The sequence below is a fragment of the Xenopus laevis genome, chromosome 1L (genome assembly GCF_017654675.1).
Source record: "Xenopus laevis strain J_2021 chromosome 1L, Xenopus_laevis_v10.1, whole genome shotgun sequence".
Lineage (NCBI taxonomy): Eukaryota > Metazoa > Chordata > Amphibia > Anura > Pipidae > Xenopus > Xenopus laevis.
Genome location: NC_054371.1, coordinates 165,580,799 through 165,606,750, shown reverse-complemented (window position 1 = coordinate 165,606,750; position 25,952 = coordinate 165,580,799). Strand labels below are relative to the sequence as shown.

Below are 25,952 nucleotides of genomic sequence, written 5' to 3'. Positions count from 1 at the left end.
ACAAGGTGCAAAAAAACCCAAAATACCCAATTACAGAAATACTATTTTGCTACTAAGGGCTTGCACACTTAAAAAAATGTTTTACACACAAAGGTGGTATTGCAAGAAGAATTTCTTTATTGACAATTCATTAATGATACAAAGATGCATGTTACACACAATCAGTAGACATAAAAGACATAGATAGATAATCAGGTACATCCCACCAGAATAAATAAGCAATACAAGGAAGCAATTGGCAGAAAATGAAGAATGACAGAATTCTCTTACGCCTGATTATCAATTATATTTGATTTGTCTTTCATGTATACTCATGTACTGTGTGTAACATGCAGCTTTGTATGATTAATGAATGTTTTTTGCAATACCAAACTTTTTATAAGTGCGCAAGCCCTTAGTAGAATTTGTTGTTTAAAACCAGCCAATGCTCTCTAAACAAGCAGCCTAGTTCTGGCGGAAAACCCACCAAAGAAGCCGTCCTGCGACTCCCTCTGCAATTATGAATGAGAGCAGAACTGCGGTCAGGAAATTCCTGGCTGAGGTACGTTTCCCAGAATGCCGCGCTTTCTTGCGCTTCCGGCTGGTTTGTGTAGCGTTGAGGCCTTAGTAGTAGTAGTAGACGCATCAGTGATAGTAGAAGATGGATGCGGATAGTGACTGGCGGAGCGCGCCCTTCAGGCAGAAGCTGGTCAGCCAGATGTGAGTAAGGGTCGAGGGGTGGGTAATTACCGACAGGCCGGGGTGCTAAAGCCTCTTAGTCATCTCTACGTTATAAATAGCAAGCGCTACAGGCGTCCATGCTTTGTTGGTAACTGAGCTCTCAGGCTGTTCTCAAGTTGCGCATCATTTTCCCGGAAGGAGGTCTCACATGTGATGGGCTTTTCTTGGGTTATAGTGATCGCTGCAGAACAGTGCGATTTGAAGCGAAAGCAGAGTTCAGCAGCCTCTAGTTCTAAAGTGCGCGTTGTCACTATGTTTATATAGATATTATGGCCTTGTTAGATAACGGGCAAACGTGCGCACACAGACACTCTCTCCTATGATGCGATTTTGCCAAGCTGGTCTTATTGACTGAATCAGCTCTCCTCTAACCCAGGGATCCCCGATCTACCATGTGAGGGTACATTGGGCACTTGCTACTGCCTAAAAAAATACCTGTGTCAGTTGCCCTTATTTTTAAATAGAATATAAATAACCATAAAGCGCAATGCAACTAATGCAGAGTGACATTTGGCTGCATTCGTTTTTTTCATCAGCAACATTGATTTCATCTGTCTGAATTCAGTTTCTCTGTTTATTTTGTGTATTCCATGAGAATTTAAATAGCAAACATTTGTTTACAGGGAATTATTTTGTAACTAGAATCCCTAGTGTTTGTGTATAGGTGCTCTACATCTCTTCCACTCACTGTTATATTCTCTTATGTCATGAACTGGGAAACATTTCCGCCCAACAGAAACATTTTAATTGTTGAATCATTTTTTTTTTTTTTGTGTGTGTAAAAGAAGCTTGGCCTTGTAATTTTAAATCCCATCTTATGCAACTGCGATTGCCACCTGGCCGGTATTTTACCATAAAAATGATGGCTGATCCTATTAATAGGGAAAAAAGTTAAATATATAGGGAAGGCCGGTATTTTTTTCCAGAAAAGTTGGCAACCCTAAATACAACCAGTCTTATGTTGCCACCTGCTCGCCAACCTTTTATTTAAAACCATTATTTTAAAATCATATTTAACAGAACATCTTGAATATTATGACAGTTTTGAGACAATTCATAACTAATTCTATCAAAGTTGTGTGTCTTAACATATTCTAGCGCTGATGCACTTTCATTTACATTTGGTATGACATTCATATTAAGCGATGCAGGAGGTTATTTACTAAAATCTGAATTTATCGCATTAATCTCTCTTAATTAAAATAAAAAAGCTCAACCAAACTCCCATGCCTGATTTTGTCTTATTTATTAATAAAGTAACTCAAATATAAGGATCGGGACAAAACCTGATAAAATTCGAGATAAATTCAAGGTTTAGTAAATAAACCCCACAATGTATGTATGTATGTATGTATGTATGTATGTATGTATGTATGTATGAATGTATAGCTACTAGGGATGTCACAAAACAAGGAAGTAAAAAATATTTTCCCCTTCCCACCCCTTATTTGCATATATAGGATTCGATTCAGTATTCGGCCAAATCTTTTGTGAAGAATTTGGGGGTTCGGCCAAATCCAGAATAGTGGATTCAATAACTACATCATGCTTTAAAATAATGTAACTGGGAAAGTTTTATTTTCTAAATCTCTTAAGGTCAGATGAGAGTTCAAGGGCAGTGACAGTTGGGTCGTCTCTGGGCATTTGGTTGGCAGAGTGCTTTCCAGCTTAAACAGGGACAAAAAGCTTATCTGCAATTCAAAATGAACGGGGAGTAGTTTTGCCACCTGCCTTTTGAGCTGGAAATCATTGTGGTAAAGAAAAGTTTTGCCTGTGTGTTATTGCATTAACAAACCTGGTTCCTTATCCACTTATTTAACAGCATTTTGTGCAGTGGGGTTGATAAGAAAATAAACAAGTCTATACAGGGATTTAGGGTAATGTCACAACAGGTGACTTTTCTGCTGGAAGAGAAACTGCCTGTTCCATCTCCCATACAGACACTTTTCGTCATGAAAATGCACAGCAATCTCTCAGCAAAACGTTTGTGTAAATATCTATCTATGTCACCCCCAGCATGATTCCATCCCTTTCTGCTTCAACATTTTGTAATTCTCTGTTGAATTCTAAAGTGCTGCACAGCTCGGCCAAAGGATTTGGGCTTCTGAAGTGTTTCAGGGGGTTGGTTAGGGTGCTTTTTATTGGGTTTAGAATTGTGATTTTTGGCTCAACTTAGAAACAGGGAATGCTTTTATGTCCAGAATGAGCATGTTTGTGACATCACATTATGTCAGGTTTTTGATGAGAGGGTCTGGCAAGTTCTATTTGTGCAAATGTATTTGTGCCTTAGTGTGCTCAATATCCTTCCAGGTTCCCATACTAATGATGGCTTAAAAGCCCAGTTTTGCTTCCAGTGTGTAATTAAAACACAATAGATCTCAGATCTGTTCACCTGCCAGTAGAATGGCTACATCTGCATTCTTGTTGCCATTTTTTTAGCACAGTAAATATTTTATGACTGTTAAATATATAGTTGGCAACATCTAGATAGGCACGTTTAGGGGAGAGATTTCAGTTTCAATAGCAAACTTGAAAATCCTATCTACTTGTTTTAGTTTTCAATAAACTATATATAGGTTAATCCATTGTGTTATAGGCCAGAAACCTTGAGGGTGCCAATTTCTGTGGCTCCCCACAGTGACTTCAGTCATGGGCCTCTAGTGCACCCTTAAAATATTGTGCATTTTCAGGCCAGAATTTCCTTGCACCTGTGCTGCCCAATGTTTTTCCAGTGGAAGCCAAGGGAGTTATTCACCCTATTGAAATATGCCGGGCTGAAAAGTTCCTTGTTTGCTGTCAGCCTAAGGATTAAGAGAAAAATAGGATTTCAGGCCACTAACTCTTCTTGGCTGAGCACTAAAATCAAGTAACAGGAAATGTTGCATGAACAGTTTTATTTTTTATTCCTACTTGTTTTGTTTTGAAAACTCAAAACATTTAAACTATAAAAGTTTTTTTTATAATGAAGGCACTCCAGTTATTACTGTGCTAGTAGCCTCAGTTGCCTAATCATGCACATTGTTTTCAGGCAAAATCAGTCACTTTTCATTTAGACCTTTGTATTCCTATAATTGTAATGTAAAGCACACAAGCAAATGGCACAGACAGCAGTTTTATCTTATGACCCCAATTATATAGTTAGATGACGGAACACACTGCAAAGGCACTAACATAGGAGCAGATTTATTAAGAGACCAGTTGTGTTTTTCACAAAAAAATTTGAGCTTTTGAGGGGATTTTTTGAGTCAAAAATCCAAAAAAAAAAAATTGGGTTAAAAAAATAAATAAATTATTTTTTGAGATTTATTATACCCCGACCCTGGAAATGTCTTGAATCTGAAAACACACCATCTAAAACCTGTCAAGGTCATGTAGAAGCCAATGGCAGAGGTCCCTTGAGCCATTTGAAGATATTAGCAGCCTTCATGATGTTCAAGGGTTTTTTGAGTTTTTTCGCAGCGGAAATTTGCGTTTTCAGGTTGTTAAGTATTGGTTGGATAACGCACTCCAGGGCCCTCTTCATACAGAATCGCTCGTTTCCAAATTAAAGTTTAAAACAAATTTCCTTTATTTATTTAAACATCTTGGTACACCATTTACACAGCGCCATGAGGTCTGACGCGTTTCGTGTCACTGCACTTCATCAGAGCCCAGGTTGTTAACCCAAAACTCGCCGACTTGGGTTTTTCCATTCGAGTTTCTTCGTAATTACATTCAAGGTTTTGAAAAGCAGACATGGCTCTTAAGGGCAGAGACACACTCTGCCATTTTGGGAAATTAGTCGCCCAGAGACAAATTACTTCTTCTTCATGCTACTAACCCCCCCCCCCCAAACTGCCTTCCCGCCTGCTAGAATGTAAATCGCCGGCGGGATGGCAATCGTTTTCCGAAGTTGCCTCGCAAGGAAAGACGAAACGATCAGAGTGGTATCCCGCCGCCGATTTACATTCTAGCCGGCGGAAAGGCAAGTCATGGAGATTACTCGCCTAAGAAGAAGCAATTTGTTGCTGGGCGACTAATCTCCCGAAATAGCAGCTTGTTTGTCTTTGCCCTAAAACTCAACCTTTGATAAATAACCCCCTTAATGTTTGTTTTTGTCAGTGCAGTCACATGGTTAATCTAATGCAGTAAGAAATGTAAAAGTAATGGTCAATTTTAGCTCCGGTGCTTATGCATTCCTTTGCTCAATGTTGTATGCCATGCTTTGCTCTTTTAAGTGCAATGATACTCGGGTGTTTACTCTCTTGTGTGATATTACATCTCAACATGGTGACAAAATGCTCACAAATACCTTTTCGATTGCATAGCATTGTGATCACTGTATCCCTGTTGGTGTTCTCATGTTACTGGAATGCAGAAATTACAATGCTATGCAATGGAAAGGTATAGTTAGATTGATGTCACTCGAATGACAAAACACCTTGTGTGTCACTGCCTTTTAAAATGGCCACTTCTGCTTTGTTAGGAAAGACTTGCCTGACAGGCACAGGTGATTCTCATAGTGGTCTAGGGGGAATGTTTTGGCTGCTAAGGAATGCATTTAGCTGCCCAGATTGCCATTTTGTCAAGATCCTGTTGCAAGGATGTCACATCCTGGATGGAATTATTTGGGCTGGATAGTTTTATGTCATCTGCAAACATGGATACGTTACTTACAATGCCCTCCCCTAAGTCATTAATGAACAAGTTAAATAAAAGTGGGCTCAATACAGAGCCCTGAGGGACCCCACTAAGAACCTTACTCCAAAAAGCGAATGTACCATTGGCAACCACCCTCTGTACCTGATCCTGTAGCCTGTTCCCTATCCATGTGCAAATGACAGGCCTCAGTTTAGAAAGCAGTCGTTTGTGGGACACTGTATGAAACGCTTTGGCAAAATCGAAATAGATCACATCATCTGCTGCCCTACTGTCCAGTATTTTACTTACCTTATCATAAAAATTGTCTGACATGACCTATCCTTTAAAAAGCCATGCTGATTGCTGCACATAAACATTTTGAATGGTATCCCTTAACAAGCCTTCAAATTATTTGCCCACCACGGATGTCAAATTTACTGGCCTATAATTGCCAGGCTGAGATCGTAATCCATTTTTAAATATTGGAATAACATCGGCTTCCTCCAAGCCATAGGTACCATACCAGATGAAAGAGAGTCTGATAAAAGAAGAAATAGAGGCCCGGCTAAAACAAAACTAAGCTCTCTTAGATCTCACAGGTGTGTTCCATCTGGCCCTGGCACCTTGTTCACATTCATTTTTAGTAAAGCATTATGAACCAGCCACTGACTAGATTAAGCTGAGCCATTAGTGCAGCTATGAGGTGAGTCTGGGAACTCTGACTCCTCTATTGTATACACTGAAGAAAATAACTGCTTTAACACATTTGCCTTTTCTGTATCTGTTATGACCATACTGGTACCACACTCTCAACCCGCATCTTTTAACTATTGATATGCTTAAAAAAGATATTTGGGGTTAGTCTTAGCCTCTGCCGCAATACACTCTTCATTTCCTATCTTTGTCTATGTTGTTGTGTTTTCCAGAGATGAAGCAATGAGGAAAGCAGGTGTTGCTCACACCAAGTCAAGCAAGGATATGGAGAGCCATGTGTTTTTGAAAGCAAAGACCCGAGTAAGTGTCACAATGTTCATCTTGGTTTTTTATGCATTTAAAAACATTGTTACCCTGCTGCACTAATAAAATGTGTGTTTGAAACTCTACTGTTTATATGAATAACTTCCTGTTAGTCAGAGGGGCAGCCATTCAATGGCAAAAAGGTGAATGTGAATGTTTTTGAAGGTGAGTGTTTTTTTTCCAGTTCTTGTTGGTTTCAGATTGAGACTTTTTTCTGTTACTTTCTATTTGTGACAATTTTTTAGTGTTTCACCTTCTTACGTCGTTCGGGGGGGGGGGTCATTGACTTAGTAACTTCTAAATTGAAACATTAGTTGATACATTTCTTTGGCCCTGCTGAGCAGAACCACTGAGTTTAATTAAAGGCAGCTGTTACAATAGTTGCTAATATTCCACAGACACTGCTGAGAAATGTATCAACTAAAGTAGCAAATTGTAACTGTTCAGAATCTGGGCCTGATTTTGGGTAAGCGGTAAAATATAAAAGATGTAAAGTAATTGAAAAATGTCTTTATTTCTGGTGAACAATCTGAAACAACTGAACTGAAAAACATGTTTGGAATTTGAACAACTTCTATACTGTGCCTGTATAAATGTTTTAAATTTTTAAATATATATAATATTGTTCAATTAGGTGACATTTCCTTTTTCTGATTTCAGGAGGAATACCTTTCTTTGGTTGCTCGTCTAATCATTCATTTCCGAGACATCCGTGAGTCTTCTCTAAATGCATAGCTTTTTTTATTGCAATGTAGAGAATAGATTATATGTAGACCTGTATAGTTATAGTATATGTAAATAACATATTGATCAGCTCAGTTGATGTCAGAATACGCTTACTGCAGAAAACTGTGGGTCCAGGCGCACATGCCTTCAGCAAGATGGAGTCTGCATAAAATATGTAATAAAGGGAACTAAGTTTGCACAGGAGCAGTAACCCATAGCAACCAATAAGATGCTTTTGAACAGGTGACCAGTAAATTCTACCTGCTCGTTGGTTGCTTTGGGTTAGTGCTCCTGGGCAAACGTAGTACCTTTTATTTCATTACCCCCAAAGTGTCATTTGGTGACACAAAGCCTGTAAGGTTTTGTATGTTATATATTCATCATGTTAAAATAAATCCAAATTCTTTTAAATCAAAATTTATGGTTCCTAATTTCAATCTTTTGGTCTGAATCGATGCCAGTCTGCAATGATGTACTCATATGCCCATTTATAGTTAGAGATTATTGCTTTACCATGAAAATATGAAGGCATATATTGCTATGTTTCATTTAAGTGGTTTGTCTTCCTCTTTTCTTTCTTCTGCAGTTAACAAGAAGTCCCAGGCAGCGGCTACTGGTAAGAATGTTAATGTTATCCAAATCCATTTCTGCGGTACCTTTTCTCGTAAAGTGAAAGATTTTGATGGTATTTTCCACAGATCCCATGAACGCTCTTCAGAATTTAACAGGCACTGCTGTAGTTGGTGGGCAAGGAATGGGCATGGGTGTCCGTCCTCAAGGAGCTCAGATGGGAGCCATGAGTGGGATGGCACAGATGGCACAACAAATGAACCTGCCTGGCCAGCCACAGCCTGGAGCATCAGGGATGGCACCACATGGAATAACTGGTGTAGCTGCAGGGAACCAAGCCAGTAAGTTAGCATTATATTTTTCCCTGTTTGTGTTCATGCATAATGTGTGTTATATATATTTCTATATAAGAAAGCTTTACATTGTGTGTTAATTATATATGTGTTTGTGTTGATCACGTTTATTCTCACAAGGGACCAAACAATGTCAAATGAGACAATGTTTTGAAAGCGAATAATTGAACCATGAGTATACTTGCTTCTTCTGCTCTTGTTAAGAAAAATATTTTTCTATAAAACAGTGCTTGGTGATCATGTATTTTTTATGACCCTAAAAATCCATAGACACGCTTTTTTATATACTGAACTTATTGCACCAGCTTAAAGTTTCAGCTTGTCAATAGCAGCAATGATCCAGGACTTCAAACTTGTCACAGGTGGTCACCATCTTGGAAAGTGTCTGTGACACTCACATGCTTAGTGTGCTCTGAGCAGCTGTTGAGAAGCTAAGCTTAGGGGTTGTTGCAAATTATCAAGTAGAAAATGAGGTTTGTCTGTAATATAAGATGATGCTACAGGGCTGATTATTAAATTCTCATGCTAGTTGCATTGGTTTCTGTGCTGCCATGTAGTAATTATCCATATTAATTACTAATCAGCCTTTTACTGTGACATTTATATTCTACATGTACTGTATATTTTGAGTGGTCCCTTAGCTTAGTAAGTGACAGCAGCACAGAGCATGTGCATGGAATCGGAAAAGAAGACAGGGAGCTACTGGGGCATCTTTGGAGGCACAGATTTTTACTGCTAAAGGGCTGTGGTTGTCTGGGTCTGGTACAGAAGCATAAACATAACATACAACATTTCTAGCCTACTTCTTTAGTTTAACTTTCCTTGTCCTTTAAGCAGCAGGGATTCATTCCTTTAAACGTCAAAACAGTGAAAGTAATATTGAACAGGAGAATCAAAGACTCATATCGATTTTTCTTTCATTAGACCTTTTTCCTCATAAGATGTTTGAGCTACCAAACCCCCTAAATAATAATTACCAAAAAACTTAGTAGTATTTTTTCTGTGCAGAAAGTTCTACTGGGCATTTTTTCCTGGTTTTGCCTAAGTAAAATGGTGTAAGAATGATCTTTTAAGGCCTTTGATCCTTTTTATCCTTTGGTATCCTTTTATTTACCCAACTGGTATTTTTAACATACTAATGTGGATATTTGTAACATAATTGAACTTGAATTTTAATTATAGCTTGATGTTAATGGTGTGTATATATATATATATATATATATATATATATATATATATATATATATATATATATATATATATATATTTTAATGTCGCTTGTATTGGTTTTTCATAGCCCAATTACAGCTGCAGCAAATAGCACAACACCAGCAGCAGCAATTTCAGCAACAGCAGCAACAGGCAGCGCTACAGCATCAACAGCAGCAATTCCAAGTGGCACAGCAGCAGCAATTTCAAGTGGCGGCTGTTGCTGCAGCACAGCAGCAGCAACAACAACAACAGCAGCAACAACAACAACAACAACAAGTGCAACAGCAACAACAGCAGCTCCAGGCAGCGGCACAGCAGCAACACATACTGAAACTTCAACTACAGCAGCAGCAGAATCAGCAGCAGGTGGGTTATTGCAAGTTTTTTTTTACTTAATTGGTAACTTTAAAGGTCTTTTAACAGGCCACAGCTGTTTGATTGCTTATGTTTGAGTTCACGGGTGGCACATTGTTCTGTTATTTCTTTTTAGCAATTGCAACAACAACAGCAGCAGCAGCTCCAGAGAATAGCACATCTACAGCAGATGCAACAAATGCAGCAGCAACAACAACAACAGCAGCAGCAGCAACAACAACAACAACAGCAACCACCACCACAGCAAGTAATGCAACTGCAACAAATGCAACAGCAGCAGGTGGCACAAAGTCAGCAGCAGCAACTGCTCTCCACACAGCCGCAGGCACCATCTCTTGTAGCCCAAGGACAGATTCCTTCCCAAGTCATGCCTGTAACACTAACACCCCAGCAGCAGCAACAGTTAAAGATATTGCAGGTGTCTCTTTTTGGCAGAATTTCTGGTTGGGTCTGTATGCTATGCACAATTGAATGTTTGATCTTTGGATTTTAATTGTTTGTTTATATAAAGCAGGTAAGAGCACAACAACAACAGCAGGCACAGCACCAGGCTCAACAGCAAGCTCAGCAGCAGGCTCACCAGCAAGCACAGCAGCAGGCACAGCAGCAAGCTCAGCAGCAAGCAGCTCAGCAGCAGGCTCAGCAAGCGGCTCAGCAGGCACAACAGCAGGCGCAGCAGGCAGCTCAGCAGCAAGCAGCTCAAGCTCACTTAGCAGCTGGGCAGGTAAGCACCTAAGGCAACTGGGAGATGTACTTCCTGTGCATGTAGTGATTCAACCTCATTGAAATCCCAAAACATTAATGCAGTATTGCAGGTTTGCAACAGTGTTAAGGGGCATACTTACCTAGGTATAAGTGTGAAATTTTGGGCTTCCAATAACATAACAAACTGTGTTTAATATTGGATTTCAGTGCTACAGCAATGGCGTTACCCTACCTAAAGTTTTATCTGCATCTTCCCGATGGCTGCCATTCCTGGTTAAACTTACCATGCTATTTTAGTGTCTTGGACATGCAAAGAGATAATAGGGAGGTTGTTTATGTAGAAGGTTAATTAGGGAACAGAAAAAAAAAACTTTTTTTGTGAATGTGGTTTAATGTATGTATGCATGTATAACTTTAGTTGTAAAGCGCTGTTAGTGAGCCGCAGCTCTCTACAGTGCATAAAAGTACAATATACCGTATATACTCGTGTATAAGCCGACCCGTGTATAAGCCGAGGTACCTAATTTACCTAAGAAAACTGGAAAAATTTATTGACTTGTGTATAAGCCTAGGGGCTGATTGAAAATCAATCTGTACCTGCACCCACTGAATAACAATGAAAGGTAGGCCTGCCCACAGTTTAAAAAAAAAAATTGTAAGCACACCAGTCACAGTAAAATAACTTATAACTCAACCAGGGGCAGAGAGATGGAGAGATGCAGCAACTACATACGAGGCTCCTTCTGCGGCCCCAACAGTGTGCAGGACACATGTAAATGTTTACAGTCCGCAGCAAGAGCTTTGAAATTCCTCTGCTTATTTTGGTCACAAACTCTTCTAGGAGAATATGGCCTGGATGGGGGAAGGGGGTCCAATAATCCCATTATTATAAATAAGCCCCTGTTTAGCAGTTGGTGCTGCCATGCTGGTTCCTGTAGGGAGAAGATAATCCATATAGAATACAGGGCTAGCAGTGGGTGCTGGGAAATAACACAACACTTTATACAAAAGGGCCCTGGTCCTGCTACCTCCATGCCTGAATATGGTCCAGGACTCTGTGACTGACTGTCACGATCGCCGCCCGGAGCAGGTCCAGGAGCTCCGGGCGGCGCGTCCTTCCCTGCCGGCGTCGCTCCCAAAATGGCGGCGCCCATGGCCGCCACGTGGGTAGCGGCGCCGGCGCCTCTACCCACGTGGCGGCCATGGGCGCCGCCATTTTGGAAGGACGCCGGCAGGGAAGGACGCGCCGCCCGGAGCTCCTGGACCTGCTCCGGGCGGCGATCGTGACAGTCACAGAGTCCTGATGCGCTATGGGAGAGGGAGGTGTGTTGGGGCCGCAGAAGGAGCCTCGTATCCGGTGAGGGATTGGCTACAGTATCCGGTGAGGGATTGGCTACAGTATGTGCGTATGACCCGCGTATAAGCCGAGGTCGAGTTTTTCAGCACATTTTGGCTTATACGCGAGTATATACGGTATATAAAAGTATACATGGGGAAGACAAATCCCATAATAAATATACACAGAAATCATATCAGGACAAAGAGCTTAAGTACTATGTGGTAAGAGACATAGTGGGGAAGGGGTCCCTGCCCCATAGTTGCTTACAGTCTTAAGTGGAAGTGATGCTAAAATAAAAGCACAAATTGGAGATGAAAAAGTGCACAAGGTAAGGAATAGCCAGTAAGCATAGGACTACGCTAATGGTCTAGTGCTCCAAAAGGCAGACTCTTTTTTTCTTGAAGAGATTGAGAGAGGATTCCTTATGGAGAAATTCAGGGATGGAATTCCAGATGTAAGGAGCAGCAAGATAGAAAGGTTTTAGACGAAAGCTGGCAGTGTCTGTTGATTGTGTGAAGAGAAGGTGACTGAGAGTAGCGGAGAAGACGACCAGGAATGTGTAGTGAGACAAGAGAAGAAATGTAGTGAGGAGCAGAGGAGAGAAGGGCTTTGAATGTTAGTAGAAGTGTTTTATATGCGATCCTTTGCAGGTATGCTAGGGATTTTAGTTGGGGTTGAGCAGGTTCCTTTTTAGGAGAGTGCAGAAGGATTATGGTAGCAGAGTTTAACATTGATTGGATGGGAGAGAGATTGGAGTCAGGAAGACCGGTTAGGAGGAGCTTGCAATAGTCTAAACGGGATACGATAAGGGTATGAATTTTTGTTTTGGCTGTTGTTTGTGAAAGAAACAGACGTATCTTGGCTATATTGTGGAGGAAGAAGTGACAGGTTTTGGCAGAATTATTAATATGATTAGAGAAGGAGAGGGGCTGGTCAAAGATGACCCCCAAGCAGCATGCTGAGTGAAGCAGGTTAATGGTCATGCCATCAATAGTAATTGTGAAGAGAAGGGCTCAGTTTGGGTGGAAAGACCATGAGCTCAGTCTTGGCCAAGTTGAGCTTGAGGTGGTGTTGGTTCATCCAGGAAGAGATACTGTAGCTACTAAGCACTCTGTGATCTGGGTTTAATTGTCAGCGGTTAGTGAGGGGGTTTCTAAATATATCTGAAAACAATCCGTTTGTTTTAATAGTCCAATATCTAGACATAGAGTCTCACCAACCGTACAATTTGTACTTTGTCAGTCATTTGGAAACATTTTCATGTTAAATTAAATAACAGTAACTTGCAATACTGCTTTAATGCTTGGTCCTGTGTGGTGGGTGAAATCATTTGCCAGCTGGCCTTTAGCAGAATCCTTTTGCCATAGCATTTATTGTTCGAGGGCTTCAAGCCCCCATTCTCTTTGCATAGGTGAATGCATAAATGCACTACAACGTGTTTTTGCTTTACTTGTGAGTTTTACTTTTGATAAAGCAGTGTGTGTCAGGTTAAATGGAAAGGCAGGGCATTAATCTACAGTTTATTATTATTATTGTTATTATTATTATTACTGTGTGCTTTATTATGTGTGATTCCATGTTCTAATGGTGTGATGATGTTATTGTGATATAGTGATATTTTGCGAACTGGCCAACTAAAATAAAATGTACGGGATAACTTGAGTCATGATTCATGTGATACTGTGTTCTACTGTAAACACAGCTCACATTAAGCAGAATGTAAACTTTAGACTGCAGAGAAGCACGCAAACCTGCCCTTGCTGCTTCCTATTCAATTGAATGTGAAGAACCTGACAGTGCCTGTGCTTGTCAGCCTGAACTACTCAATGAAACATATTGGTGCTGAAATAACTAGTGCTGCCATTGTCTGACATTTCTCATTCTAGTGAAAAAGATGCAGTGGATTAGATTCAGGTGCCTGTCTGTGGAAAAGCTGCATAGCTACCACCAGACATTTCTCTTTACTTTTTTAGAAACTCTGAAACTGGGAAAGCTGAATCTGGCGTCACTTGTCTAAACTCTGACAATACTGTTTCTCTTTTCCTTTTTCTTTTCTTGAATGATTTCTCACAGTATTAGTGGACTTATAGGAGACCCGTCACCCAAAAAAAAATATTCAAAATCCTATTTTACCCCATTAGTCAAGCACAATGAACTTTAATTACATGATATAAATTATTTGAATCTTGTTTCCATCAGTCTGGGAATTAATAATTATAGCAAGCAGACAGGAGCCATTTTGTGGACACTAAGGCAAGCCTTGTATCATCTCTGAATCTTGTTTGTGCACCAGAATGGGGGACCTGATATCCATTCCCATGCCCTGGCTACACAATTAAACAGTGAATTGAAAATGGGGGAAATGTGTGGGAAGCAGTGACACCTAGGAAGTGCTGAATGGAAAGTGAAAGTAATTGTCTGCCCCACCTCTATGCAGACAATATTTGATTGACAGCTGAGATTTTTAAATGAGCTTACAACAGCTATGAATGCTTTAATAAAAAATAGAAATTGGATGTTTAATTTGAAAAGGACTTTTACTATACAGCTTTTTGTGTCCGCGTGACAGTCCTCTTGGTATTTTAAAGCACTTATCTTGCTGAATGAATACTGAAAGTCTATTGCTGTCCCTCGTTGTGTTCCTTTTTTTCTATATCCCATGACTGACTTGTATCAGCAAATTGAACAGTCCGCCAAAAAAAGTTGTGTATCATACATAGATAAAGGGGGCGTTAACACATTCTTTAAAATGAAATAGTAACTTGTTTAATTTGTATTAGAATAAATACAGAGCCTTCTTGTAAAACAGCCTTTTCTGATTTGTCTTTATTGCATGGATTAAATGACTCCCTGCAGCAGCAGAAAGAAAAACAACATTCTGTGTATTTCCTTCTGCTTTCTTTGTATTTCTGAGCCTTCTGTGTATTACCATCTCCTAAGTGTACACACAGGAACTGTAAATGGTAATATGCGTAGGACTTACATGAACGCTTTACTTCTCTTCTTCCATTGCTACAGGGACTTAACCTGTGGGGTTAGAAGAATAGTGCAGAGTCCTAAATGGAAATCCATGTTAGAATATCGGCTTTAGCTGGTGGCTGTGGAGTTCAGGAGAACATACTTAGATTCACTTGATATTCAAATGCAATTGGGCTACTACTAGCTCATAGCAAAGATTAAAAAACATTTCTTGTGTAATTCTGGACACTTGAGAGTGTAGTTGCTGATTGCCTTATGTGACCTTCAAGTAGGGTTGCCACTTTTTCTGCAAAAAAATAACGGCATTCCTATATATTTATCTTTTTTCCCTATTAATAACATTGAGATCTACCATAATTTTTACCGGCCAGGCCGATAAAATACTGGCCAGGTGGCAACCTTACCTACAAGTGTGTGTATTTCTTTTACACTATATTGAAAATGGAATTATTGACAGAGCTGTGAAATTCGTACAGAAACCCTCCAATCACAGATAAGAGATACAAAGTGTATATGGATACTATAGTATATTTTGCAGTTGGTGTAGGGCCACATTGTTGTCTGGTCTATTGGTTTTCATTATTTTTTATAGTTTGATAGTTATTTGCCTTTTTCTTCTGATTCTTTGCAGCTTTCAAATGGGCGTCGCTGACTCCCTTCTAAAAAACAAATGCTCTGTAAGGCTACACATGTATTGTTACTTTTAATACTGATCCTTTTATTCAGGCCTCTCCTATTCATATTCCAGTCTCTTCTTCAAATCAATGCATGGTTGCTAGGGTAATTCGGACCCTAGTTACCAGATCGGTTAAGATGCAAATTGAAGAGCTGCTGAATAAAAAGCTAAATAACTCAAACACAAATAATGAAAACCAATTGCAAAAAGGTGAACAACCCCTTTAACAATGTCCGAATATATATTTGTCAGAAGTCTCCATTACTAGTTGGCATCAGTTATTATCCGTTATTAGCTGCCCTTTAAAGGAACAGTTTAATGTGAAAATAATACCTGGGTAAATAGGCTGTGCAAAATAAAAAACGTTTCTAATATAGTTAGAAACCAATCGGTGGAAAGCAATTGAGCTGCAAAGCAGGAAGTAGTGTTCTGGCTATTATGTTAGACATCCAGTCACTCCAGCCTTTATACATTACATGTTTGCCTAACTAACTATATTAGAAACATTTTTTATTTTGCACATACTATGTATTTACCCAGTTTTTATTTTTATACTGAACTTTAACACTTGTAAGTGTTACCTGAATGAGACAACTATGTACTGGATGATTCGGGACGATATGTAAAGATGGGGTTCCATGGAAAGTGTTAACTCTGTATATAATTGTTAGCGAGGTGCAGTTGGCCCTGGCTTGCTCAATGATTGTTTGCTGTGGTCCTTTAGCTTGGGGTGCTGTTCAATCCTGTGTCATTAGTTTGTAGGGTGCCCTTTATCCTTGCTAATTTGGCCTGCATGCTTCCTCTCCTTCCTGCCACTCGCACTGCATTGCTTGATTTACATTTATCCCTCTGTACTCTGAAGATGATCTCCACATCTATGGCTCGAGGTGGGATGCCAGTAAGACCACGCTTCCCGCCATCCACTGTTCCTGCCAATCCTACAAGCACCGTCCCTTTGGGAGAACAGCAGATCCCACAGGTATTGACTAACTTTCAGGTCCCAGTGTTGCCACTGGTCCTGGTGGCTAGCCACCGGTTTCCCAATCCTGAGCGCATAAACATTTCTCTGTGGGGGTGGTCCCTGTGATCCTTCCAGGAATGTATTGTCGGAATTGTATTAACACCTTCATCTCTGATGGTCCTTCAGTAATTAACAAAACTGGGTACTTTATAGAGTGTCATGCAACAAGTCTGGGTTTAGCTTCTCTGCTTTTTGTGCATTGCCTTATTTTACTTCTCTGGTTAACATCTTCATGCTACTAGATATTACCTGCTTTAGTTCTCTTTTTTTCCCTTAGGGCTCTATTAAAAGTGAGTTTTCTACAACATAAGCAAAATCAGCACCACAATCACAGAGGAAACAGGAAGGGCAAATGCATGCTGTTCTCCATATTACTCTGTCCAGCAATAACAGGGTGTCTGTTGCACAGCTGGGAATGTTAAGGTGGCCATACACTGGCAGATTAAAGCTGCCGATATCGGTCCTTTAGACCGATTCGGCATCTTATCAGCCCATGTGTGCGGGCTCCCGACAGGTCCTCCGGATCGATTTCGGGCCAAAAATTGGCCAGATATCAATTGGTCAAGTTTGATTTTTTTTTTTTCCATCCAGGACCGCATCAGCTAGTTGATGTGGTCCTACGACTCGTCGAAGCATATTCATAGTATTGTAATCCGATCATTTTGCCTCAGGGCCAAACATTCGGATTCATCCAATATCACTCGGCATATCGGGTTAAGATCTGCTGTTTGGGGACCTTGCCAAACGAGTGGATCTAATAGTGTATGGCCACCTTTACACCTTAGGTCCCTCTTTGCTGGGTCCCTGTATTTCTCTTCTCACTGCTTATCATACTAGCCATTGTTGGAAATTAATTTTATCTACCGCTAGAATCTAGTTGGGGGGCTGAACTCAGTGGGGGCTGTTTTTCTACTCTCAGATCCTGCATGATATTCTCAGATAACTATGTTTCTAGTACTGGAACATTTGTGTTGTTTAACTAACAAAATACTGTTGCTTTTCCTAGAAATCGAAGACGTACAAGAGAAATGATTTATTGCACAGATGATGTAACTGTTGTGCTTGTGCAAACGGACTCTCACTTTGTTTCTCTTGTGTAGATGCTTCACAGAAGAGGACACTAACTCCCACTAACCATTCTTTAGCAGGTTGAATGTGTGTTTAAGGCCAGGTTTCCCACCTCCAAGATTTAATCTTATTGTAGAAGTATATTTTTCCCCATACACAGGTGTCTTCTCGTTTACCAACTTCAGTGTTCATTTTAGGTCACCCAGAACAGCATTCCTGTAATGTCCTCACCATCCCCTGTACAGCAGGTGCAAACTCCACAGCCCATGCCTCCTCCTCCACAACCATCCCCTCAGCCATCACAACCAATGTCACAACCCAATTCTAATGTCAGGTAAGTCAATTTGCTCCACTTAACTGTTGCTGTTGCTTCTTAAAGGAGAAGGAAAGTCTTCTTCCAATTGGGGCATCCAAATGTTAGGCACCCCCAAGTGATTGTATTTACTTACCTGAAACCTCGGCTGGTGCTCCTATCCGCACCGGCCCGGGGTTATTCCAGTGAGCACCACGGATCGGTCCTCTTCCGGCTCCTTCTTTCTTCATGCGGTTGCGCATGCGCAGTACAGCAAAAAGCCGAACTTTACTAAAACGTTGCCTATTTCATTCTACTGTGCATGCATCAGCCCCCGGAAATTTGAAGAAAGAAGAAGCTGGAAGAGGATCGCTCTATGGTGCTTGTTGGAAAGAACCCAGGGTCGGTGCATTTTTTTGCTGATAGGAGCACCAGCCCAGGTTTCAGGTTAGTAAATACAATCACTTGGTGCCTATCATTTGGCACCCCCAAGTGGCCGAAGACTTTCCTTCTCTTTTAATAAAGATTCTAGTTTCTTTGAGGTGCAGTTCCTCATATTTATATCTCCTTTACAGTTCTGGTCCAGCTCCATCACCTAGCAGCTTCATGCCTAGTCCATCTCCTCAACCTTCCCAGAGTCCAGCCTCAGCACGCACTCCTCAGAACTTCAGTGTTCCCTCACCAGGACCCCTTAATACTCCAGGTAAGAAAAACAAAAGGCTGCCAGTTACAGGATTCTGGAGGCACCCACCTCCTTCTCAAAATAATAATACCCATAATAACAATACACATCTTAACACATTGTTTTAGGGAATCCTAATTCTGTTATGAGCCCTGCAAGCAACAACCAATCAGAGGAACAGCAGTATCTGGATAAACTGAAGCAGCTTTCCAAATACATAGAGCCACTGAGACGAATGATCAATAAGATTGATAAAAATGAAGGTGCGTGCCTTTAACTTGCAGATAACTGGGAGCTTTTGTATTACCTTACTGTGACTTCATTTGAGTTTTACTTTTATGTCAGAGAGAAAGAAAGATTTAAGTAAGATGAAGAGTCTCCTGGATATACTGACTGATCCAAACAAGAGGTAAGTCGTTTGCTGTGCATGAATGAATTCTCCCTTACGTATTATTCCTTTCTCCTTTTACATTGTAAGTCTGGTAGAGCCCCTTTATCTCCTGTATTGATCAGTTTTAGAATTAAATATTTCTACATAACCCTCTGCAAATGTAGGCACTTTATAAATATGTGTTGCTGAAGATTCATTGGTGCTCATTTCTCATAGGTGCCCCCTGAAAACTTTGCAGAAGTGCGAGATAGCCCTGGAGAAGCTTAAAAACGACATGGCTGTGGTAAAATATACATACGTTTATATATGTTTTATAATACATGATTGCATTGATTAGTGCACTGAATCCAGGATTCGGTTCGGGATTCGGCCTTTTTCGGCAGGATTCAGAGTCCTTCTGCCTGGCCGAACCAAATCCGAATCCTAATTTGCATATGCAAATTGGGTGGGAGGGAAATTGGGTGACTTTTGTCACAAAACAAGGAAGTAAAAAATGTTTTCCCTTTCCCCTTCCCATCCCTAATTTGCATATGCAAATTAGGATTTGGATAGGTATTCGCCTGAATCTTTTGTGAAGGATTCAGGGATTGGCCAGATCTAAAATAGTGGATTCAGTGCATCCCTATTGATTATAGTAAAGAAAAGCTCAAGTAAATGATTCTCACCTTGCACACATTTCCCATAGGCATCCATTGGAAGAATTTATAATGCATGAGATTATTTCACCAGTTTACTGTGGTTTACTGAGCTGTGTTGATCTCTTTGGGGTCCTTATATGCATACTTACTGTAAAGAACCAAGATTTTAGCAACCAATATGTTTAGTTGCCCATTAGCTAAATAAAGCATAATATGTGCTATATGTTTCTCTTTCATGCAATACAGGTATGGGATCTGTTATCCGTAAATGCATTATCCAGAAAGCTCAGAATTACGGAAAGGGCATATCCCATTGACTCCATTTTATCCAAATTTTTAATTTGATTGAATTTTTCTCTGTAATAATAAAACAGTACCTTGTACTTGATCCCAACTAAGATATAATGAATCCTTATTGGAAACAAACCCAGCACAATGGGTAATTTAATGTTTACATGATTTCCTAGTAGTCTTAAGGAATGAAGATTCAAATTACAGAAAGATCCGTTATCCGGAAAAGCCCAGGTCTCGAGCATTCTGGATAACAGGTCCCATACCTGTACTTGATATGACTGCTGTCATTTTCAGATGTGTTTAAAGAGATACTAACACCAGAAAATGAACCTTTTTTTTACCTCTATCATAGATTTGACTTTGCATGCTTCTTATAATTTTGCCATATAGTATTTGCCCAATGCTTTTACATTACCTACAGTATCTGACTTCCTGTGATCGCCTATGAGGGGGCTGACATATTTGTGCATCACGAATCCGTTAACATAAGAAACTCTAACTGCAAGGCTGAAATAGGACAGTCAGGTTGGCAAAACATTCATGTTTAGGAACTTCAACTAATAATTACAGCATGACCTATAGGTAACTTTTAATGTACTTACATATTTTAATAAGTAGTTTTTGGTCAGTATCACTTTAAGGCAGACCTGATGTATAAACGAATCCACAGAAGTGTATATGCACACCCTTTAAGTTCATTTAAGTTCCTGCAATAAGAGATTTCTGAATAAAGGTGTTCAACTAAAGGCAGATATCACCCTCTAAGGATTTTTTTTTCACTGTATATGCCACATACATCTTTGTACTTGACTTCATTTTAATGTAGCCTTGAATGGATCTATATGGAACAGGTGGCTGCACTGTATTAATTATTTCTCAATTTAAATTCCGTAGCCAACCCCTCCCCCACCAACAGTCCCATCCACAAAACAACAGTACCTGTGCCAACCACTGCTGGATGCTGTCCTGGCAAACATCCGCTCGCCTGTTTTCAACCACTCTCTGTACCGAACCTTTATGCCTGCTATGACTGCTATTCATGGGCAACCTATTGCGTAAGTTATTAATGCACCGTCTGCTAACTGTGCACTCATGAACATTTTACTTTTACTACATTTTTACCTATGGTGGCAAAATTACTACTCTGCTTTAAAGGAACAGTTCAGTGTAAAAATAAAAACTGGGTAAATAGATAGGCTGTGCAAAATAAAAAATGTTTCTAATATAGTTAGTTAGCCAAAAATGTAATGTATAAAGGCTGGAGTGACTGGATGTCTAACATAATAGCCAGAACACTACTTTTCAGCTCTCTAACTCTGAGTGAGTCAGCGACTTTAAGGAGGGACATAACTGTTCAGTGAGTTTGCAATTGATGCTCCGCATTCAGCTCAGATTCAAAAGCAACAGTTATGATCTATTTGACTCCCCCCCCCCCTTCAAGTCACTGATTGGTTTACGGCCTGGAAACCAAGAAAGCTGCAAAGCAGGAAGTAGTGTTCTGGCTATTATGTTAGACATCCAGTCACTCCAGCCTTTATACATTACATTTTTGGCTAACTAACTATATTAGAAACATTTTTTATTTTGCACAGCCTATCTATTTACCCAGTTTTTATTTTCACACTGAACAATTCCTTTAAAGTGAAAGAAACTACATGATTCTTCTGCATAATATAGAATTCTTGTCTTTCTTTCTTGCTATGGCTTTACTGAGCAATAGCTTTTGAGCTAAATAAAATGTTCATACATAGAAAAGACACTTCCCTTGTTGACGTGGAGATGGGTAGTTACACCTTGTTCTATTCATTCCATCAGGTCTCAGCTGGTAGTGCCAAGGAAGAGAAAATTTGAAGAAGATGAGAGGCAGAGTATTCCAAATGTGCTTCAGGGTGAAGTTGCCAAACTGCACTCAAAGTTCCTGGTGAATCTGGACCCATCTCACTGCAGTAATAATGGCACCGTTTACCTTATATGCAAACTAGGTAAGTCCTGAAGGCCTGACACCTTGAATTCTAGGAATTGCATTCATTCTGTGCTAAGTACTAATCGGCCATGTCTTCAACATGTAATGTCCAGCATGCAAATGTGTTCAGTAGATACAATATTCAGTTATCTAACTCTAGTGTAAGGTTTGCAGACATCTGACAGATCGGAGACAGTTGTAATAAATGTAAGTTGCTGGGCTGTAGTGATTACATTTCACTTAGATGAAGTCACGGCACGCCTTTTAGCTACATTTTCTAGACTTTTTTCCTGATCTAATATTTTAGTTTTTGTCGAGCAAGAATGTTACTTTTATGCCTCCCGATAAGAAACATCACTACGGTCTATGATCCATAAATATCATGAAAAGACTGATGCTGGAAATAGGTTTTATTTGTAATAACTCTGTCTAGTAACATTGTTTATGCTTTTAGATTATCATGTACCCTCTGTGGACTTGAATTATGTAACAGAGCTGATGCACTGACATGAATATTTGGTGAATATATAAAAGTGGCCATTCTACAATAAAACTTTTAATAGTGAATAACTGCAAGCAGACTGCATTTTGTTTCTAACTAGAATGCTTGACAAACAGACTGAAATGTTTAACCATTAAAGTGCCACAGAATCTATAGTTTGCCAATAATGGGAATAAAGTGGCCCCTGGAGTTCCATTTTTGGTTTTATTAGAATATAAAAAATATATAGTTTTCTAAGGTCAAGTTACTCTTAAGTAGGGATGCAAGGAATCCAGGATTCAGGTCGGGATTTGGCCTTTTTCAGCAGGATTCAGATTTGGCCGGATCGAATTCAAAAACCACATGACTTTTTGTCACAAAAAAAGTAAAAAATGTTTCAACTGTGCACATAGATCTCTTTCCCCCTTGTTTCCCTAATTTACATATGCAAATTCTGGTTCTAATTCAGTTTCAAATCACAAATTATTCTGGATTCGGTCGAATCCTAAAATAGTGGATTTGGTGCATCCCTACTATTATTTATTAAAAATAAACAAATGAAAGTTCCTATGTCCTATTTTTATTTTATGATCTCTATGTTCCACATGCATTGGTAATTCTACCCATCAATCCTAGGGGCACCAAACTGATTAGAAGACTCCTGGCCTTCATATTAATGAAGATTTATTTTTATATCTAAGAACATGCAGGCGATACAGTACTTGTGGGGGGGTTTTATTTTTAACTGTCCGGAAAGTATATAGAACTATACACATTTGGTATTAGGGTACTCCAGAGACATGGGGCTTTCCAAATTAGTTCATTTTTTTTACATATACTGTACTATATATAAAAAAACTGATTTAGAAAGCTTGGGTTGCTCTCATTTAAGTTTAAACTTCAATTTTAGAGAAAAATAGAAGGCAATTTAAAAAAATCTTAAAGGGGAGGTTCACCTTCAAACAACTAGTTGTTTTCAGATAGATCATCAGAAATAATGACTTTTTCCAATGACTTTCTATTTTCTACGTGTGACCGTTTTTCTAATATTGAAGTGTAAAGTGTTTTTTCACCTTCTGAAGCAGCTGTGGGAGGGGGGGTCGCCGACCCTGTAAACTGTTCTAAATGGATACATTTAGTTGATAGATTTCTTATCTTTGTCCCTGCTGAGCAGAATCTCTGGGTTTCATTACAGGCAGCTGTTAGAATTGATACAATAGTTGCTAATACTCCAGAGAAGATGCTGAGAAATGTATCAAAATACATTTGTCGCAAAAACACAAATGTCGCAAAATGTAACTGTTTAGAGTCTGCACCTGAATCACTGAGCTGCCAGAGAGAAATACCAGACAGGAACATTCAACTTTAAACTTAGATTTTGGAAAAACAGTAAAAAATAAATGGAAAGTAATTGAAAAAAGTCTTTATTTCTGGGGAACAACTGAACTGAAAGAAAGTGTTTGGAAGGTCAACAACCCCTTTAAAGGAGAAGGAAAGGTTAAAACTAAGTAAGCCTTATCAGAAAGGTCCATCTAAATATACCAGTAATCCCCCAAAGTAGTGCTGCTCTGAGTCCCCTGTCAAAAGAAACACTGCATTTCTTTCCTTCTATTGTGTACACATGGGCTTCTGTATCAGACTTCCTGCCTTCATCTTAAACCTCATTGCCCTGGGCAAGAGCATGCTCAGTTTGCTCCTCTTCCCCACCCCCTCCCTTCTCTGCTGTAATCTGAGCCCAGAGCAGGGAGAGACTCAGGCAGGAAGTGATGTCACACCATGTTAATACTGTAGCTCCTATCCTAAACAAACAGAGAGTTTCTAGAGCTTTTTACTCAGGTATGGTAAAACATTCTACAGAATAAATATAGCATTCTAGCTTGCACTACTGCAGCTAATCTATTGGCAATAAAATGCCTCCGTAGCTTTCCTTCTCCTTTAATACTGGCGTAGTATCTGAACTAAAAATATAAGGCAAATTGCTTTTTCACAGTGGTGGGAGGAATGATTGTTGAGCCCGCCAATGCCTGTAGATTTTATCTGAATGCTTTATTTGTTTACATATTACAAAAGTATACGTATTTTAAATATTAAAATATCCAGAAAAGCAAATTAGATTGTGTTCAATTGTGTAATGTTGCATTATGGTAACCTGCCTTTAAAAACTCTATTGGCAGACGATAAGAACCTCCCAAGTGTCCCCCCTTTGCAGCTGAGTGTTCCTGCTGATTATCCAGATCAAAGCCCTCTGTGGATGGATAACCCACGGGATTATGGTAACTATTAGGCACATAATGCTTCAGAAATCTTTCCAAAATACTATGCTGAGATTTCTTTTTATTTTCTTTAGGGATGCACCGAATCCAGGATTCAGTTCGGGATTCGGCCAGGATTCTGCCTTTTTCAGCAGGATTCTGATTCAGCCGAATCCTTCCGCCCGGCCGAACAAAATCCAAATACTAATTTGCAGATGTAAATTATGGAGGGGGAATTGCGTGACTTTTTGTCACAAAACAAGGAAGAAAAAAAAGTTTTCCCTTCCCACCCCTAATTTACATATGCAAATTCGGATTTGTTTCGGTATTCGTCCGAATCTTTGGCTAAGGATTTGGGGGTTCGGCCGAATCCAAAATAGTGGAGTGCATCCCTAATTTTCCTTAAGGGCTATGGCACGTGTAGATTTGTTGCCTGCAGTTAAAGCTTCGCTACTGCAGGCGACTAATCTCCCAAAAAAAACCTTTCCATTGAGTAACATTATTATCGCCAAAGGTAAAACGTAGTACTCACGGCAAAATCTGATTAAGCCATGTTATTCAAGGAAAGTCTTTTTCGGGAGATTTATCGCCTGCAGTAGTGAAGATTTAGGGCTCTTACAGACGAGCGTTTGACGCTGCGCTCCCCTGTGTTCTGGTTTTATGCGTTCAGCCGCAGGGGAACGCAGGAGTAGACGCATTCAGTTTTTTTCAATGGGGCTGTACTCACACAGTGCAGCATCAACCTGCGTTTGGCACCTACATGCGCCTGTGTGAGTACAGCCCCATTGAAAAAAACTGAATGCGTCTACTCCTGCGTTCCCCTGTGGCTGAACGCATAAAACCGGAACGCAGGGGAGCGCAGCTTCAAGCGTTCGTCTGTAAGAGCCCTTAACCACAGACGACTAATTTCCCCTTGTGCCATCACCCTAAAGGTTAGTAGCCATTTTATATAAATCTGCCTCAGATAATTTGTTAATTAGCCAGAATTGTGTTTCAGCTCCATGTTCGGCTAAATGTTTATATTTGTTTTTGTCCAGAAGCAAATCCCTTCTTGCAATCTGTATATCGCTACATGACATCTAAACTCCTGCAACTTCCAGACAAGCATTCGCTCACAGCTCTGCTGAACACTTGGGCCCAGAGCATCAGACAGGCCTGTTTATCTGCAGCATAGAGTCCAGTCCAACAGTGACGACACAAGTCTGAGCCCCTTTATTCTACTTCTCTGTGGACACTGCATTCGTTTCCTGCTTAGGAAGGAATCTGAAGCTAATCTATTGGCTTCTCCAGCAGGAAAATATGCATAGTAACTTGCACAGCATCCTATACCATGCTCTGTGACAAGGTGGAGTGAACGGTTTAACATTGTATAATGCTCTATATTTCTTTATGCAACAGTATGCCTCTGAGCCATGGTCATTACCAGTAGCATGCCTTTGGCATGGACTTGCATGTGCCCTGTTAATAAGTTAACTTGTAATGTTATCAAGCCGATTTTGTATATGGATTTCAGTTGTCTTTGGTTGTTATAATAAAAGAATGTTCTCCTGGGGAGACTGAATTGTCCTCTGTTTTTGA

The 25,952-nt window shown here is 39.9% G+C and overlaps 1 protein-coding gene across 4 annotated transcripts; it reads left to right on the top strand.

Moving 5' to 3' along the window:
* The first annotated feature begins 542 nt into the window (after positions 1–542).
* Positions 543–25,928, top strand: med15.L (mediator complex subunit 15 L homeolog). 4 transcript variants are annotated; one of them, XM_018237744.2, is made up of 18 exons: positions 543–699; positions 6,267–6,354; positions 7,018–7,069; positions 7,670–7,699; positions 7,782–7,994; positions 9,304–9,584; positions 9,709–10,011; positions 10,108–10,317; positions 16,155–16,271; positions 17,579–17,715; positions 18,249–18,376; positions 18,484–18,618; positions 18,701–18,764; positions 18,963–19,029; positions 20,573–20,733; positions 21,494–21,660; positions 24,297–24,395; positions 25,412–25,928. In XM_018237744.2, the coding sequence occupies exons 1-18, from the start codon at positions 641–643 to the stop codon at positions 25,546–25,548; spliced, it is 2,448 nt and encodes an 815-aa protein (XP_018093233.1). In that variant the 5' UTR covers positions 543–640; the 3' UTR covers positions 25,549–25,928.
* Positions 25,929–25,952: the final 24 nt, after the last annotated feature.